This window comes from Brachyhypopomus gauderio, unplaced genomic scaffold (genome assembly GCF_052324685.1).
Source record: "Brachyhypopomus gauderio isolate BG-103 unplaced genomic scaffold, BGAUD_0.2 sc47, whole genome shotgun sequence".
NCBI classification, from domain to species: domain Eukaryota; kingdom Metazoa; phylum Chordata; class Actinopteri; order Gymnotiformes; family Hypopomidae; genus Brachyhypopomus; species Brachyhypopomus gauderio.
The window spans coordinates 1,054,407-1,068,163 of record NW_027506873.1 but is presented as its reverse complement, the minus strand read 5'-3'; the positions used below and the strand labels follow the sequence as shown (position 1 = coordinate 1,068,163).

The following is a 13,757-nucleotide window of genomic DNA, read 5'->3' as shown; positions in this document are numbered from 1 at the left end:
TAGTGACCATCTATCGACCGCCGGGTCCCTACTCAGAATTTCTTCAGGAATTTGCTGAGTTTCTTTCGGAACTAGTCTTAACCATCGAGAGATTTGTAATTGTGGGTGATTTCAACATTCATTATGAAAATGAATCAGACCCACTGAAAATTGCGTTCGACTCCATACTAGATTCAGTAGGTATAGCCCAAAATGTGACAGGGCCTACCCACCGCTGTAAACACACCTTAGACTTAATACTTACTTACGGATTAAACATAGAACATCTGGCAGTCATCCCCCAAAATGACGCCATTTCAGATCATTTCTTACTAATATATGAAATGACTTTATACAATGTACATCAGATGCGCCATACAAAAACCACGCGCACTATTACATCCGACACTGCAGCAACATTTATAAACTTACTGCCAGAGCTACCGAACACTATGCCACTGCAGCCCAATGAATTGGAACAGGCAACACAACAGTTTTATTCCACACTCAGCAATACCTTAGACAGTGTAGCTCCAATTAAAACAAAATTAATTAGGGAGAAAAAGCTATCACCATGGTATGACGAACACACTCGTCTTCTAAAACAGGCAGCTCGAGCAGCGGAGCGAAAATGGAAATCCACCTCACTAGAAGTGTTTAGAATCACATGGAAAGACGCCATAGTCAAATATAAACATGCCCTAATAAAAGCTAGAGCCGCATACTATTCGACACTAATAGAAAACAACAAGAATAACGACACTAGTTCTAACACAGCACTTACACACACTAGCGATGAATTTTTAAACTTTTTCAATAATAAAATAGATAATATCCGACTACAGAGTCATAATACATCGCAGCCTAACCTCCAATCTAACCCCAGTAGTTCAGCTATTAGTAACTATGCATCCAAAAATATTACTGAGCTAAATATCTTCAATCCTATATCGCAAAAAGAGCTCACAACATTGATTAATTCGTCTAAGCCTACATCATGTATATTTGACCCAGTTCCAACCCGTCTATTTAAAGACCTACTCCCAGCCACTGCAGGGCCCTTACTTAATATGATTAACTCCTCCCTTAACCTAGGTTACATGCCCAAACAATTAAAATGCGCCGTAATTAGACCCTTGATTAAAAAACAGAATCTCGATCCGCAGATTTTAGCCAACTATAGACCCATTTCTAATCTCCCATTTATCTCTAAAATTTTAGAAAAAGCAGTTTCCAATCAGTTAAACCACTATCTCCAATCAAATAGTATCCATGAAAAGTTCCAATCAGGATTTAGACCAAACCACAGCACTGAAACAGCTTTACTCAGGGTAGTGAATGATCTACTAATATCGGCCGATAATGGGCTCGTCTCGTTCCTTATACTGTTGGATCTTAGTGCAGCTTTTGATACTGTAGACCACAACATTTTGCTGGATAGACTAGAAAACACAGTAGGTATTAAAGGAGTCGCACTCTCCTGGTTTAGATCATATTTAACTGACCGCTTCCAATGTGTAAGTGTTAATAATAAAACCTCTAAATCTGTGCAGGTTAAATATGGTGTCCCACAAGGGACAGTCCTAGGACCACTTCTATTCACACTGTACATGTTACCCTTAGGCGAAATTATGCATAAGCATGACATCAGTTTCCATTCCTACGCAGACGACACTCAGCTATATTTATCGGCAAAACCCGATGATTTAGGCGCAAACAGTAAGATTGAGAAATGTGTAGAAGAGATAAAACATTGGATGGCATGTAACTTTCTAGCACTAAATGCCGATAAAACAGAATTGATAATAGTTGGGTCTAGGGCTGCGAGAGACAAGATACATAATGCAGCATTGAATCTACATTCTTTTAATATAACCCCCAGCGCAGAGGTAAAGAACTTGGGCGTCACAATAGACCCAGATCTCTCGTTCGATACACATATTAATAATATAACTAGGGTAGCGTTCTTTCACTTGCGCAACATTGCCAAAATTAGAAACATATTAAATATTAGTGATGCAGAAAAACTAATCCATGCATTCATATCCTCTCGTTTAGATTATTGCAACAGTCTCCTAGCTGGATGTTCTGGTAAATCGATAAACAAACTCCAGCTGGTTCAGAACGCAGCAGCACGAGTTTTAACAAAAACTAAAAAGTTTGATCACATTAGTCCCGTACTATCGTCATTACACTGGCTGCCAATTAGATTCCGTATTGACTATAAAATACTTTTATTAACATATAAAACGCTGCATGGCTTAGCTCCAGACTATCTTAGTGAACTTATTGAACAATATAACCCAGCGCGTTCACTTCGCTCGCAGGACGCAGGGTTATTAACTGTTCCTAGGATCAAAAAGATCACAGCAGGTGGAAGAGCCTTTTCTTTTAAAGCTCCACAATTGTGGAATAATCTTCCTGCCTCTATTCGGGACTCAGACACAGTCTCAATGTTTAAAACTCGATTAAAGACTCATCTGTTTAGTTTGGCCTTTGATTAATCTGTTACATATTTACTACATCTCGTATCTTTTCTCCGAGGTTCACCTGGAGAGTAACATTGCAGTCGGAGCCTACAATACCAGCATCGCTGCTCCGACACGGAATGAAAGCCTGGCGTTCATCAACAGACATTTACAGTGACAATATCATAACCCAGAACTTTCATTTTTACCTTTACTTAGTCTGATTGTGTGATTTGTGTGTGACTTGTGTATTTGTCTGTATTTTGTGTAATCTGTGTGTTAACGGGCCGCCCAATGGAGGATGGGTTCCCTTTTGAGTCTTGGTTCTCCCGAGGTTTCTTCCTATTCCCCACTATCTTAGGGAGTTTTTCCTCGCCACTGTCGCCCTTGGCTTGCTCATTAGGGTTCTGGACCCGTAGTATTGTTAACCTTTTAAATCCTGTAAGGCGCTTTGTGACAACATGTGTTGTGAAAAGCGCTATACAAATAAACTTTGATTGATTGATTGAAGAATTCTTTCCACTGCCAAATGACATCCCCAGTCGAGATCAGCAGATCCCCAGCCCCACAGGGGTACTCAAATACTCAATTTTTCATTGACTGAATGGGCCAATGAAGCCTCGTCTTGAGATTGCGGTGCGCAATTTCAAAATAAGAGCGGATAGCGCGATTAGGGGGAAAAAAACACAATCTGCTTGACCCTCCTGTACCCAAGCAGTCGCACAAGCCAACCAGGCCCGATAGGACTCTTTCTTCAGCATGACGGCCTCCCTTACCCAAGGTGTCCACCACCGGGTTTGGGGATTGACGGCACGACAGGCACTGACAACCTTGCATCCACAACTCTGGTCTGCCGTATTGACACTGGAGGCACTGAATAAAGCCCACTCGAACATGGTGTGAGTTATGGACAGACTGTGATAAGCACAGAAGTCCAATAACAGAACACCACTCGGGTTCAGATCGGAGAGGACATTCCTCCCAATCACACCCTTCCAGGTCCTACTGTCATTGCATTGAACGTGTGCATTGAAGTCCCCCCAGCACAACAATGGAATCCCCAGAAGGGGCACCTTCCAGTATCCCCTCCAAGGACTCCAAGAAGGCCGGGTACTCCAAACTGCCATTTGGTGCATAAGCACAAACAACAGTCAGAGCCCGTTCCCCAACCCGAAGGCGTTGTCTACCGGGGAAAATCCCAAAACACAGGCAGTGAGCCAGGGAGCTATAAGTCAGCCCACTCCAGCCCTTTGCCTTTCACCCTGGGCAACTCCAGAAAAGAATAAATCCAGCCTCTCTTGAGAGGATTGGTTCCAGAACCCACACTGTGTGTTGAGGTGAGCCCAAAAATATCTAGTTGGTATCTCTTAGCTTCACACACCAGCTCAGGCTCCATCCTAACCAGAGAGGTTACGTTCCATGTCCCAAGAGCCAGTTTCAGTAACCAAGGATCAGTACGCCAAGGCCCCCACCTTCAGTCACCGCACAGTCCACCAAGCACATAGTACTACGTCTCCCACAGGTGGTGGGCCCATGGGAAAGGGAACCCACATGTCTCCTTCGGGCTGTGCCCAGTCGAGCCCCACAGGTAGAAAAACGGCCACCAGGCGCTCGCCAAGGAGCCCTGCCCCAGGCCTGGCTCCATGGTCGGGCCCCGGTAACCCTGATCTGAGCAAGGGTATCTGGGTCCTGTTATTTCTAAATTCCATAGGGGCTTTTGGATCACTCTTTGTCTGACCCATCAACTAGGACCAATTTGCCTTGAGAGACCCTACCAGGGGCATTTCCCCAGACAACCTAGCTCCTAGGATCATGTAGGCACGTAAACCCTCCACCACGATAAGGTGGTGATCCATGGAGGAGACCATAACAAACATCATTTAAAAAATTACACTTTGTGCTCAGAGCTTTGCCCTACCGTGCAGTGGCTGGAATACCTTTCTTTCTTTATTTATTTATTTGTATTTGTATAGCACCTTTCATGCATACATGCAACTCAAAGTGTTTTACAGTATAAATAAAAAGAAACAATAAAAGGAGATAAGACAAAAAGAAAATGTTATAAGAAATTAAAGATAAAAATATTAAAATTACATAAAAAGTAAAAAAATAAAGTAAATAAGATAATAAAAAAGTAAAGTAAATAAGATAAAACTATTAAGATAGTTAGTTAGATTTAGAAAATAACAGACAACATAATGTAATAAAGTAAATAAGATTTTAAATAAGAGAGTTTCTTAACTAAAAGCAGATCTAAACAGGAATGTTTTGAGACTGTTCTTGAAACTATGCAGGGATGAAATGCCTCTGAGCTCTTCAGGAAGAGAATTCCAGAGCTTTGGGCCATAGTGGCTAAAAGCACCCTCGCCAATCTTTAATCGGCTTTTAGGAATCACCAGTAGATTACTGTTTGAAGACCTGAGAGACCTGACTGGAACATATCTAACCATAATTTCACTGAGGTAAAGAGGGGCAAGACCATGAAGACATTTAAAAACCATGACTAGAACCTTAAAATCTATTCTAAAGCTGACAGGTAACCAGTGCAGTGAGTGGAGTGCCGGTGTAATATGATCTCTCTTTCTCCTGCGGGTCAGAACCCTTGCAGGCGCGTTCTGAACTCGCTGTAGGTGCAAAATAGAGCTCTTTGGAAGAGCAGATAGAACAGCGTTACAATAATCTAGCCATGATGTGATAAATGCATGGACAAGTTTTTCACTGTCAGCAGGAGAGAGCATAGCTCGGACCTTAGCGATGTTTCGAAGGTGAAAGTAAGCTGTCTTGCATGTAATCATGATGTGTGATTTGAAGCTGAGCTCATTATCAAAGGTGACGCCTCCTTTACTGATAAAATTTCCTTTGGGATCAATAAAGTATCTACCTACCTACCTACCTATTGATCACACGTTAATCCACCAACTCAATGACCTAAAGCACACAAACAAACAAACAAATATAATTATTCCCAACAGTATGGAATGTATCGCATTCTCGCCACTCTACTTACCACTTGCATGTGGCTCAAACCCCTATCCCATAAACTATGCATACATGTGCAAAGCTCTTGCACCACAGACACAAGCGTTTCCTCTCATCCCGTACAAGCGATTAACTTCCAGGACCAACACATAATTGCCACCATAACCCATTGCATTTTTCATGAGAACAAACAAGAGTTTAAATACCCTTCACAAGGACACCAATCCAATAGGGGCGGTGCCCTTGGAGCAGTGGGGATCCGTCAGGGCCCTCTACGCCCTCTCAGAGGGCCTAAAATATTCTTAAAACATAAATATATATAATATAATTTATCCAATTACTTTTATTTTGCCTACTTACAGTTTGACAATCGACATCTAAACAATTACAAAAATATAAGCAAATAAATTATTCAACTGTGTCTATTCAATCTGTGTTGGAAGGTGAGGGGTTAAGTGGAAGCCTGTGAGCCTGTGTCTCCCTCTATCAGGACTGTGATGCCCGCTGTTCGTTTACAGAGGGCCTGGCAGTTATAATTCAGCGCAATACCAGTTTCAAATGACAGTAAAATTGGCCAATCACATCTTTCCTCTTAGTGGGCGGGCTTAACTGTATGATAATTTCCGCCCACTGTGGCGACGCTAGCTGTCGTTAGCGTACCACCGCTAGCTAGTTTCGATTCAGTCCTTTGATGCCTTTGGGGGGGTGGCAGCGGTCCCAGGTTTAATGGTCACGGTTCGCTACTGCCTTGGAGAGATCATACCTCCAGACATACTCTGTAATGGAGTCTTCCCATTACACCTGCATCCAAAATGTCTGAAGCAAATGTGCAGTATGGTGTCTAACCTGAGTTTGCTACCTACTGGAACACACTGAAGCAGAAGACCTTTTTAACCCTGCTAAGCATCTTCATCATCTATGAATACAGGAGGTCCTCAGGTTATGTCAGTCCCGAGTTATGATGTTTCGTGGTAACGACACATCTCCCATTTACTCCCATAAAGCCTTGTTTCGACTTGTTACGTGGTTTTGCGTCATAAACGTTGTAACGCAAACTTCGTGTTTGGTGTGCGCGGTGGAAGAATATACGGTTATGCGGTTACATGGTTGATAATTACTGTGTTAGGATAGGTGTTAGGATAGGACAAGTGCTTACAGTATGTTATTTATGTACAGTATGTACGTATGTTCCAACTTACACCAAAAATCGGTTTACGACGCGATGGAACAGATCAATATCGTAAGTCGAGGACCCTCTGTATATGTTCATTCATACTTGTGATTATACTTAAAGTATTACATGAATAGATATTTTTTATTGCTATTATCTCTTTACTTAATTTTACAATTATGCACACAATTATCTCCAATTATCATTTGTGTCTAAGAAATTTATAATTTTCTGCATGTTGTCGTAAGGGCATGTTTTTATGTGAACACATTCTATTATTCATAAATTAGAAATTATTATTACTATTACTATTACAGATGCTCTTTCTAGTCTTTCTAAAACAACTGCAGCATATGTACCTTTGTTCACTGGCACATGGAAATATTTGAATGGGTTTATTATACCTGACTGATACAAATCATCTGAGTGCGGAAAAATAAGGGGTGCATCAAAACCTGTTGTGTTTCAGAACTCCAAAATGCTCTTCAAAGTATTTATGGAGTGGATAATTTATACTTTATTCACTTAAAAAAACATTTGAATCCAGACAATTATCTAAATTAATATTCAGAAGGTTTCAGTTAGCATGTTAATTTATCCAAATATGCATTTGTTTTTAACTTTATTTGTAAACATTAATCATTAACCAATCATGCACAATATAATTGCTTCAGTTTTTCTTTATTGCTAAAGTGCTGTTTAACTTGGTCAATGCATGTTCAGTCCAGAAAGGTTTAGCCTGCAGGTGTACTTTCTCATAGGTATCCTCCAATGTGTACTACTGATGAACAATTCACAGTGTGGACATGTGAAACAAAACGTCTTCTTCTTATTATTTGAATCCTGTTATTTATTTATTTATTTATTTTTGTTACATCTGTGCAATCCATACCAAACAACATTTTTAGGTCCATCTGAACTGGGACCAGGGACCTTAAAATGTGGCACAGCACTGACCAACCACCTGTTTGAATTGGTCTGCTAGCATTTGTTGCTTTTGCTATTTTGTGCAGAATTGTTGGCTCTTGGTCTTGGTCTGCATGCTCATGGGCTGTTATGGCTATGGAGTAGGCTGCTGCCTTTACAGATGCTTCCAGACAGTTCACTTTGGCCTCTGGCTAATTGCCATTTTATTTTAGATTGCCTATATCATGCTTGATTCTTTATAGTTCACACTCCTTGAAAATCAACAAGAATAGATGCTTTGGCTCTATGGTACAATAAAGTTTCGTAAACTGTAAATTATGTATTATGTATTTATGTCACCTTGGTCACAGCTTTTTTGTGTCCATTAAACATTCATAAGTTACAATTACAGTTTTATAAGATAATTCTAATCCATATTTTAAAAAATTCCATTAACAATTTCAAGGTTTTGAATATTTCAGATGAATGACCAATGAACTTCCTGAGGTCATGTGTTCCTTCATCACTACATAAGCATGATGCACGTCCGAAGAGCGTAAGCAATGCAGATGGCAAAAGCAAGTCGCTCTACTTGCTCATCTTACACAGGGCTGCCTGCTCAGCGCTTTATTTGCCTTGGGTCCAGAAACACAGTGACAAGGCTGAACTCCATCACACCAGAACATCAGCCTGCTCCTGCTCCTGAGCGTGGCCAGCATGGCAACCAGCTATTTGATGAGTGATAAACTGATAAAGGCACCAGAAATTCAAGGGATGTGGACAACCCTGGTCATATGAGAGGGGAGACTGGAGAGAGGGCTATGAAGTAAAGGAGCTCTGGGGTGAGATGTGAGACATCATTTTGTGAATGGCGATAAAGTAGCAGCAATATTGGCAACATAGTGATTTTGTTGCCATTTTTAGAGAATTTGGCAAAAATTTCCTGATCAGACTCCTGGTGCACCGTGCTCATCAAATATCAACTTTGTTTGTATATAACACAACTAAGCAGATGCCTTGGAAGCAGATGCACTGAAGACAGGCATACTGGATGCACTCATTTTGGTCATATAGAGCATACGTGAAAAGCATGTAGCATTATAGTATAGTATGTAGTATTATGTAGTAGTATGTAGTAGGCTGTAATAGTATGCAGTATCCTTTGCGTCTTGGTTCCTCTCAAGATTTCTTTCTTGTGGTCTAGGGAGTTTATCCTTGCCACTGTCACCTTTGACTTGCTGACTGTGTGCTTGACATGTGTAAGGTTGCTTTGTGATAACAGCTGTTATAAATAGCATTGTATAAATTAATTTGTCTTGAAAGAGTGATGAAGGGCCCTAAAAATGTGGCCTCAAGGGGGAGCTAATGAGAATGCTTTAAACAAAGGGGCATAATGGCCATAACGGAAATAGGGGAGCACTCATGGTAATATAAGCTCCAGATAACAGAAGAGGTTTACTTAAGACAGTCCCACAAATGTCTGGAAAGGGCAGGACACATGGCTCACACAGCTACTCATCACGGGAGCACGTGAACAAGCTCTAATCAGTAGGCAAATGAAAGCAGGAGTCATCACACTACACAAGACCCAGTGCACACTTGTTCTACAGAGATGCTTACAAAGATGGCATTTGTCATGGATATTCAGGAATATCTGAAAAGTTTGAATCTGCTGACGAAATCAATTTTGACTGAAATCTGTATATTGACACAGATTGACAGATTTTACTCTAAGATTGAATCCCTAAGCCTAAATGGTGATGCCGTGTCATTTCTAATAGTGAGTTAAAATGCCCCTGTTGGTCAAGCTTAAATACTTGTTTTAATGTACATATTTTAATGTTGTAACTTGTCATATATTCTCTCTGTAGAAGCCACTGTGAAATAACAGTTTAGTGAAATACACTAAAGCTAGTTGTGGAGCAAAGAAGAACAGAATCAGTTTAACAAATGCCCATAAGGCATGTGAGTGTGACTTTAGACAGTATACACACACACACGCGAGTGTGGCTTTAGACAGTATATACACACATCAGTCTATCATTCAATTCCCGTAAATTTGTTCATTCCTGGATTTGAAAATGTGGCTTTATCCACTTGTAGTTAGCATCAATTTACATTTTTATACACCAAACATTACTATATCAATGTCTTTCACAACTTTAATGTTGGATGCTATTACGTTATGCTTCTGGAAAGGCCAAAAATCAAGGTGATGTTGGAGTCTGGTAACCTGCGCACAAAAGCACACTGACTTAACAATACTACTGTATGTGTAATACAAACATAAATCAAAAGTTACTTGTAAACTGATATTTCCAGGCTGTATCATGAATGTAAACTGATTCTTCGATAAAAACTTAATTTACATTAGAGAATTAAGTTCATTGCAGAACTTTCATAAGTGCCACTTTCAAAGCTTGAGATTACTATCAAACAACATTCTACATTGCTACTGATCAGCAAGTACTTGAAAACGTGCAGATCTTTTTTTTAATCATCAAAGAAAGTCATACCGCGTGTGCTGAACATTCATAAGGTGGGCTACTTTCAGTCTCAAGATATTGATTAACCAATCTCTCCAACAGATATTCCCCAAGATAATAACTTCTTTGATCATCGAGATACAAAAAAAGTATTTGGTTAAAGAAACACTTCTCCCAATGCTTGTCCTTACAGGAAAAGGAGACTGCCTAATATATTACCAACAACAAAAAGGATCAGCAAGGCACACAGATGTGGGTTTTCTCTTCTCCTTTTTTATAACATCATAAACATTATATTGGTAACAGTGACTAAGCTGCAATTTTGAATATTGGATGAGTTGGATGAGACAGATTATAAACAGAACACCTTTCACAGAATACAGTGCAACCTAAGCAAAAACAATAAAAAGGAAATATAAAAGAAACTTCTGGCACACGCCTTTAGAAACTCAAAGCATTAAGTGCTGCCCATCATTCGGTTACTGGATTTTTGCTTTAACAAAGATGTGCATGTGTGGAGGTTGGGGGGGGGGGGGGGGGGGGGGGGTGTGTGGACAGTGAAAGGACCATAGTAATCTTCTCTGAACAGTCGCAATTCATTGCACAGTGGTCTGTGTGACCAGTACACATTTCTGTGCAAACTAAGAACAAATTAAAAGGAACAGCATCTCCCCCCCCCCTTCATAATTCAAGTTCCCACTTATGCTTGTATTTGGATCACATTTTCTTTACACTAAAGAAAAATCTGCCATCCAGTTGGTACCCAGAGGGCAGTACACCAATTCAGAAAGTCCTGCAGCAAGGTTGAAACACTTTTGGGACGCTCTGCTCCAAGCTCTGAAAGGATGCTGTGGGATTGAGTGTGTGGGCAGGCAGGGAGGGTACAGGTAGAGGTTTATAGATTTAGAGGGATAGACGGGAGAGGGTGGGAGTCGAACTCGCATTATTAGTCCACTGGTCGCTTTTCTCCATGTTTCTTTGTAAACTCTTCTGCATTCTTAAAGAATTTTTTACGGTCTTTTGAATATTCTTCTGCTAAATCAGCTCTCAGCGGGTGCTCTGGTTGAGGGTCGTTGACAAGGGCAATCAGAGACTGGATTACTAATTTGGGAAAGGAAAGAACACAGCATTAACTGTATGAAAAAGCATGAGACCATGGTCATCTATACAAGAGACAAAACAAGCACACTCCATCTGTCTGAAATCACACATCCTACATGTCAGAATAGGCTGAGATGACTTACCTTGGTCAGTTTTAGTGGCTGGTTTCCAGTTTTCAGCACTTATAACTGGCAGGCATACCTGGCCTTTCTCATCAATGTTCGGGTGGTAGATTTTGGTTTTGAAAGTTATCTTGGGAGGCTTGAAAGGGTACTCGGCAGGGAATATGATCTCGATCCGGAATGCGCCTTTATCATATGGAGGATTGTCCTGAAACAAGTAATCAAACACAGTTTTGTTTGTTTTTACTTGTCACAAAAGTCTGCTTAATGACTCAGGAAATAAAAATGCAATTCTACATTTTAATCTGGCAGCTATGAAATACTAACTACGGTCAAAACGACAAGTAGGTGCATGTCAGTCTCAATCATGAAAGCAGGCTCCACAAAGATGAATGCCACCATCAATTTACCCCCAAGAAAAACACAACCAACTGCACTCGCATTGGACAGAATATGCCAAAATTTGGAATTAATCTGAACCACAAAAAAAGCATGTCTCACTATAAGCACAACTTTGATTAGTGTACATCTACAAACCCTTTTGTGACCTAGTAAGAGGCCACATGTTTGGTACTGAAACAGATGCATTCACAAAACATAAACCCTGCAAAACCACACCCTGTAAAGCTTTAACCTGGCATGGTTATTAAACTCCAGGGACAAACAAATGGGAATATGGACATCTTTATGAATGCTTCTGAAGACTCTAGTAGCACAGAGATGTGAAGAACGAGGTGATCATTTACTTTATACTTTTTAATATTGTAAACCCAATGACTTTCCACACAAAGCAAATGAAGAATTAATGGAGTGTATAACTAATCCCATGGCACTACTCACTACAATAACAAAAAGGAAGTTGTTTATACTTACAGGAACAATAAGTCCTTGCCAAGTCAAAATATTTGACTCGTCAACTTGAATATTACGGAAATTTTTCATTCCAGACTTGCGAATTTCATCGAGTTCCTGTAGAACAAAGTGTACATCTTAGTGATGCAATTCCAAACATTCTTGACAAAACCTTAGACTTAGCCTAACCAGGTAATAGTAGCTAGCTGATTACACCACCATACTGGCTGACTGAAAAAGAGCCCAGACAATCATACTATAAATTACCTCTTGTCCATAATTATGTGCTAAGCAGCATGAACTTGCTCAAAGAATCGGTTGTTTTCATTACTGGTAACCGAATTAAAAAAAATAACCACAGTGAAAACACGGACAGTTTCGTTTACAAAATCTCAAATGTCGCAAAGTAACATTTAGGTCACGAGACCCACAGTTTGCCAATACGTCTTAGACTGTCTGGAGAACACTGTCCTTAAGCTAGCCATTAACTTTAAATTAATAAGAAATAAACACCACATATTCATTCAGACTTTCAAGTAATCGAGTGAATAAAGAGAGGGTTAAACACCTAATCTTCACAACTTTTCATATTTCCTTAAAATGTACTACAACGCTACAATCAGTCTACTTTATTACTTATGCTAAATTACTTCCTGTTTCGGTTTAACAAATTTTTGCTTGGTGACTGCCGAGAAATTGATGTAAATCAAATGTTTAAAGGTTAGTAAAGTTGTATGGTATGTAACAAGCTCATCATTTATCCGATTTGGTCATAAAGCAGTAACCAACAGCCAAACAACGTTAGTCGATTAGCTTGTTCTAAGTAGACAGGGCCAACAGCACCCAAACAGCTGGTGAGTTCAGCGAACGAGACAGAGAGAGAGAGAGAGAGAGAGAGAGAGAGACAGAGAGAGCTAGTCCGCTAATGTTCTCTTAGGCTACCAGTCTTTAACTAGCCAGCCAAGTTTGATCACTTTGCTAACCATGTAGTTTTTTTCGCAAACTTGGCTAGCTAAGGCTGTAAATATTAGCTGAAGGGCCCGTTTCGTTTAGTACGACAATTCAAAATAGACGTTCATGAGAAACACAGGACAGATTAATTTCTGGTGTATATGGTCCTTTTGCCGGAGACCTGAACTAACTAACAATCAGACGTTCATTTCGGTAACATTGGTCGGATCTGCTTAGCAGCCAACATGCTAACATGATAACTATCAGACCTAGCTAGTTAGCTGCGCTGAAGTTGGGCTAGGTTATTAGCTAATATATTATCTTATTTCTTAGACATAAGGTTAAGGAAACAAAAATACATTATTTCACACCCCGTTGTGTTATATTTAACTGATTAGGCATAACACATACGTTTTCGTGTCTGACGTCAACATTTTTTGATTGATCAGGATATTTACCTTATGAAGCCTCCTGCTTGCCGCCATCTTGGATTTGCTGCTTAATTACCCACAATTCACTTGGCTTTATAACCGCGCTCAGCAGAGAACGCACGAGATCATATCAATGAGTGGAAAACCCCTCAGCACACAAACGCGTTCACAGGCGTGGTGTCGCAGATCTTAAGATGAGTCAGGAAAGGATGAAACAGTCCCAACAACAAAGAACTGTATAGCCACAAGTTATATAACCTGGATAAATCAAATGCAGTTTTAGTGAATGACAGTTTTAGTTAATAACTCTA

At 40.1% G+C, this 13,757-nt stretch overlaps 2 protein-coding genes across 2 annotated transcripts in view; one reads left to right on the top strand and one right to left on the bottom strand.

The window, feature by feature from the left end:
- rasgrf2a (Ras protein-specific guanine nucleotide-releasing factor 2a) overlaps window positions 1-2,952 on the top strand; it is a 37,960-nt gene extending 35,008 nt beyond the window's left edge. The window contains exon 29 of the mRNA XM_076986459.1: window positions 2,524-2,952. The gene's annotated coding sequence lies outside the window, so the exon portion shown is untranslated. The remainder of the gene's footprint in view (window positions 1-2,523) is intronic.
- A 7,583-nt stretch (window positions 2,953-10,535) lies between these two features.
- On the bottom strand, window positions 10,536-13,594 carry ube2l3a (ubiquitin-conjugating enzyme E2L 3a). The gene is made up of 4 exons (XM_076986619.1): window positions 13,474-13,594; window positions 12,086-12,181; window positions 11,234-11,420; window positions 10,536-11,090 (listed from the first exon to the last, which is right to left on the bottom strand). Exons 1-4 carry the CDS (start codon window positions 13,498-13,500, stop codon window positions 10,936-10,938), a joined length of 465 nt encoding a protein of 154 aa, XP_076842734.1. The 5' UTR covers window positions 13,501-13,594; the 3' UTR covers window positions 10,536-10,935.
- Between the last annotated feature and the right edge of the window lie 163 nt (window positions 13,595-13,757).